Genomic DNA, 6000 nt, shown 5'->3' on the forward strand with positions numbered 1-6000 from the left:
CTCATGTTTTAGTCCTCGTAATTATGTTTATGTTCTCATTTCATTAATCTTTGATGTATTTCATTACCCTGAATCTTGAGCAAATGACTGATGAAGAGGATAAACAATACATACTTATTGAACTGTTGACAAGAGGAAAATATCATCACTCTCTTTTCAATATTTGAAGAGGCAGCTTTCAATCATACTTCTACTAATCTCTTGGATAGATAAATGTCTACACTTATAACTTTTCAACCTGTATCTTCTTGACTAAATTCTGTGTGTCAAGGTCACGATCTTATATTTTACTTACATATGATGTGGAGTTGGTGCCCTAATACTGTATTGAACATGTAATGTGGCCCTTCTGATACCTTACATGTATTTGGACCTTTATAATTTTTAGATAATGCGCAAGCATAGAATTCCAGAGCCTTATGAAATATTTAAGGAGTTCACTCATGGGCGTGCAGTAATAAGTGAAAGCATCCAGGAGTTCCCGCAAAGTTTAGATTTGCCAAAAGAAATCAAAGAAAGGCTCTTACAATTGACTCCACAAAGCTACATTGGAGATGCAGAGTCACTAGCAAAAGTTGTATGAGAGTTGCACACATTAGAAGCACCTAATCTTCAAGGAAGGAGCTTATTAAATATGAAACTTGCATGATTCGAACGTGTGACCAAACTCTGATACCACTTGCTAACCGCTAAGATTGCCTTCGCACCAAAAGATCGACCTGTTAGTGCCTGATACAACCACTAGACCTATAGAAGACACAAGAGGCGGTTAAGCCATGTTGCAAACCCCGCGAGGGACACTAGTCCATGGCCAACACAAAGGGGAAACTTTCTAAAGAGTTGACAACCGAAAAGTTTCCATATTATTGAGAAACTAACTAAAAGACTAGAGCTTTCCTAAAAGATTAAATATCTTAATATCTAAATATCTGAATGAACATTAATATTAATTGCTTTATTAGATATTGCTCTGTACTCAACCACCTCCTCAATCAAACACCACTCTTTTGTGGGTTTGTCCTATACATGCAAGAAACTAAACCAGATGGCTGCCTTTCCTATTTCTTGGTTTGTTATGTTCCAAACATACTTGTATATAATCTATACTTTGCTTTAGTGTGTGTGCCTTGTACATGTGCATTTATGTTTGGAGTCTCTGTGTGGTATCTTGTTTTTAAAATGCTAGGATTATTTTTTGCCTCAAGTTATCTAGATGCTTTCTAGTATATGTAGTTTTGGTAGATTGATATGGCTACATTCTCTTGTATGTATGAGCAGTTTGGTTTACATCAAATTTTCATGTTAACCACATGTTTTTGCCAATCCAAGGTGAGCATTGGGATTTCCATTCATAATTGAACAGCTGTAAAGGGTACAGAGAATGAACAGAAGAATTTTGGTGTTGGAAGAGGTGTAAGTAATTGTTCATGTCTTAGTACAGTGGGATAAAATATAAGCTTCTGAGTATGGAGTAAGCTAGAGAATGTGAACATTATCAATGGAGATTTTTGTTCAGTGGGAACAATTGGTATTGGGTTCTATAGAGTGGCTCTTATTTCTAGTGCTCATGAGGTGTGGAACACATTACTAAAACTGTCCAGATGATGTGCAAGACATCATATCAATGACAATTCAATTGGAATGATCCTTCTAGTGGAGCAAGGAAATTGACATTTTATACAATAAGTTCCTCAACAGATCATGTGATTACCTCCTAGGTTGGAGTAGTAGTTGGAAAAGAAATAACAAGATTAGGAAGTTGGAACATTATAGGAAAATAGCAAATGAAATCTAGAATAAAAAATGTGTAGAACTCTAAGGAAATTCCAATGTGGAAGAAGAGCAATCAGGTACTTTATCTGCTTGCTAATAATAAGGCTTTAGTCCCTTAGCCACAAATATAAATTGGAGGCAGAAGCAATCACTAAGATAAGACAATAGAGAGGGAATATTGATATAAAATGTTATTTAAACAGGGCCAATGGGAGTCACAAGATTGGGATTGTACGCTGGTACTTTCTTTAACTGAACCTCTTTATTTGCATGCTTAGTTCAATTTAACTTGTTTCAGTTTATCCTCTCTAAGCACAAACCTTATGATAAGTCAAAAGTATCCTTCCTCTCAGTCTCTCTAATGTATACCTTTGAGCTATATAAAATAGCCTAAGAAGCCCAAAACAATATTTAGGGCTAGTAACTTGACTTCAGATCATGTGTGCTTATTTTGAAATTTATGTTTTGCTTTTGGATACCCAATCTCTATGTTACATCTCTGCCTTTATGCACGGTGTTCTTATGTCAGGCAATTTACAACTTGATGCAGTATCTCATTTTAAAATCTACAATGAGGATGCAGGATGAATTTGATTGTGAAATTTGTGCATGGAGGCATCATTAGTTTTGTCGTCATCCCATTTGAAATGTGTTTAATGATTGAAAATTCTTTTTAATTCGCTCATTGGTAAATTTTCACACACTCTTGTTTTAGTCCTCATCATTATGTTTATGTTCTCATTTCATTAATCTTTGATGTATTTCATTGCTCTGAATCTTGAGCAAATGACTGATGAAGAGGATAAACAATACATACTTATTGAATTGTCGACAAGAGGAAAATATCATCACTCTCTTTTCAATATTTGAAGAGGCTGCTTTCAATCATACTTCTACTAATCTCTTGGATAGATAAATGTCTACACTTATAACTTTTTAACCTGTATCTTCTTGACTACATTTTGTGTGTCAAGGGCATGATCTTATATTTTTACTTACATATGATGTGGAGTTGGTGCCTAAATACTGTAGAACATGTGATGTGGCCCTTCTGATACCTAATATGTATTTGGACCTTCTAAAATTTTTAGATAATGCGCAAGCATGGAATTCCAGAGCCGTATGAAAAGTTGAAGGAGTTCACTCGTGGGCGTGCAGTTACAAGGGAAAGCATTCAGGAGTTCCTGCAAAGTTTAGAGTTGCCAAAAGAAATCAAAGAAAGGCTCTTACAATTGACTCCACAAAGCTACATTGGAGATGCAGAGTCACTAGCAAAAATTGTTTGAGAGCTACAAACATTAGAAGTGCCCAATCTTCAAGGAAGGAGCTTATTAATTATGAAGGTAATCCAGAAAATCACTCAATGAAATAATCTTCGAATCTACAGTTGAAATTGTACATTTTCTTTTTCATATCAAAAGAATTATAGGAATCATTTTACTCACAGAGGCCATGAGGTACATGGTACTAAACCAGAGCTTTTGAGATTGAAAGCTATATACCATTTTCTGAAACAAAGTTGCAATATAGACCATAGAGCAGTTAAAGAATCTACACTGTGCAATAAAAAACAAAATCAACGCATCAGTATTTACTATGATGAATAGTATATGAAACTTCTGCGAGCATGTCAATTTCTTGAAGAGGCATTTGGTCGACGTCAGTACGAATCAAATTTCCACATCAGTATTTATTATGATGAATTGTATGTGAAACTTCTATGAGCATGTAAATGTCTGAAAGAGACATTTGGTTGATATCACTATGAATCACATTTCTGAGTTGGCCCATAGTTAAAAGTTAAAACTTCCCATTTTTGGCACTTATAGCTGCAAGCTTCTAAGAAACCTTTCCATTTGTATGTTTATATTCTAAAATTTCTGGTGGGAAGATCTGTCTGCTTCAAAGGTTTGAATATTAATTATTTTTATTTTAAGGAAGAGTTATAGTATATTATTAGTCACATCCCCGAGAGGCACCCTTTTGAATTTTAGACTATTTATTGTTCAATTTAACATCTCTTATTGTAAGGGGTGAAGATAGGTGCCTTGGAGTGAAGGTAGTAGTAAATGAAGGATTGTAGGGTAAGCCATTCTTGTTCTTAAAAAGATAGGACCCTGTGGGTGTTTGATGAAACTTTTGACAATAAAAAGGTGACCATTGTACAAGGACAACAGAATTGATGGATATACTCAGGAGATGCATATAGGAAGATTTTACATAGATTAGCTACTCAGAAGTCTAGAATTTGACTTTGTTGCAGTCACCCATAAGTTATAATTAAAATCATCTTCACATGGGTAATGCAAACTTCAGATACACAGTTTTTGGGTATGCACTGATTCTGCATACACTTATGAAGAGTGGTGGATATGATCTTGGATTCCTAAATATTTAATTTGCATGATTTGTGTTCTTAGAATAGAAGTAGATATGATCCTTGGGCACCTTTCAAACACACTTTCAAGACTCATTCAATATTCAGTGTATGGATTATTAATAACATTTTTTAAGGTAAAAAAAATTACAATTGAGGTTGGGAAATGATTACCATTTCTGGAAAATTAGAAGTCTAACCAATTAAAATTGCATTATTAATGGTTTTATTTAAGAATCAGTTATAAATACATTGAAGGAGAATATAAAAAGGGGTTCAATCAAGACTCAGGTTCTTTACAGTCCTTGGCTAGGAGGATATTGGGTTCCTCACATTCTACGAAGAAAACATAAGTTCTATAGAGCTTCTTCTAGGAATTGAATAGAGAAGAGATATTTTTGCTGTAGTAGCCCGTGTTTATTCTTTCTTGTTAATTACTCCGATGTTCACTTGGCAGTTATTTCTAATATATATAGTCATGTGGTGAATAATAAAGTTCCCTTATATATATTTTCTTTATGCATTTGGATGAAATGATAAGATGTTTGTAATCTTATGTTTAATATATATGTATTTTTTTTGTTCTTTCCAATTAATAGTTTGATATGACTACCTTTTCAAAGCTATCAGATTTCCACAATCCATATGTGTGTTCATCAGACATTCTGGATTTAATTGTGTATTTTTTTAGAACAATTTTTTACCATCGATGTTTCAAATCATATTACATGATCCATCGTCAAGATGCAAGAGAGCATAATGAAAGAAAAGATGCAGATTGCAGACCTAAAACATAATAAGAAGAGGGAAAGGAGGGAATGTCAGTGGCGGGGGACATCACGTAGCCCAAGGATGACAAGAGCACCAAAGGAAAAAAAAGATAAATAATTTTATTTTAAAAAAATGCACCCAAAAGTTAATAAGACTAAAGAAAAATAAATAAAAACAAAAGTGCATACACAATGAATAAAATTATATGTATATCTATATGGTAATTTGTTTGTTTAGTTAAATATTCCTTATAGTTTGTTGTGTTATGAGGAATATTCAAATACACACACACACACCATGCATGCATACACAAAGTAAATGCTCTCACACACACATATCTATATGGAGCGAGAGGGAGAGAAAGAGAGCAAGGAGCAAGGGGGAAAATGAGACGAACAGGGTAAAAAAGAAAGAACAAGAATGGCACAAGAGTCACAATAAAAGGGAAACAAGGAGTGGAAGAATGGGACAATGATAAAGAATGCAAGAAACAACAAAAACATCAACACCTGTAGCCATCCAATTGGAGCGATGCAAGGAAGGGAGACAAACCACTTATAAAGGGAGAAAAAAACAGGTTGGCAAAGAAGGGGTTAAAGAAGAAACAAGGGGGGGAGCAAAAAGCATGGTCTAAGAAGAAGAGTTGACTCGAGAGAGATTTTGTGGGGAGGACAAAAATGAATGCTAGACATCCCCATTATTCTGATTAAGGTTGGAGGGATTATATTGTTGACTTTGATCGCCTCCTCAAGCTTCCTTGAACACAATTTGAGTGTCCTCTAAGAAAAAGTGGTGCTTTGGTGAGAAGAGGAGTGCTCAAACAAAGCTAATTTAAGAACACAATCATGCTCTTCAATTTTGGTGTGGAAGAAGCAACTTGTTTGATATATGTAGCGGGTCCACAAGAACTCAACATTATATACCACTAATTCTAAAAAGACATCCCTAGAGTCTTTCTGAGGAGGAATCCAATTCTTTAAGGCGCTCAAGGATTTGAAGGAAATTCATATACCTTTTTTGACTAAAACCTCATAGATCTTGTGGGAGATACTTGCAACATAGGAGAGGGAGATAATCAA

At 34.6% G+C, this 6000-nt stretch overlaps 1 protein-coding gene across 1 annotated transcript in view; it reads left to right on the forward strand.

The window, feature by feature from the left end:
- Positions 1–3595, forward strand: part of LOC149544202 (uncharacterized) — a 141065-nt gene extending 137470 nt beyond the window's left edge. Inside the window, exon 10 of the mRNA XM_089798713.1 lies at positions 2865–3595. Within this exon, the coding sequence (XP_089654839.1) occupies positions 2865–3059 (195 nt within the window). The 3' untranslated portion in view covers positions 3060–3595. The remainder of the gene's footprint in view (positions 1–2864) is intronic.
- The last annotated feature ends 2405 nt before the right edge of the window (positions 3596–6000 follow it).

This window comes from Cupressus sempervirens, chromosome 8 (genome assembly GCF_028749045.1).
Source record: "Cupressus sempervirens isolate cs-2001-9-10 chromosome 8, ASM2874904v1, whole genome shotgun sequence".
NCBI lineage: Eukaryota > Viridiplantae > Streptophyta > Pinopsida > Cupressales > Cupressaceae > Cupressus > Cupressus sempervirens.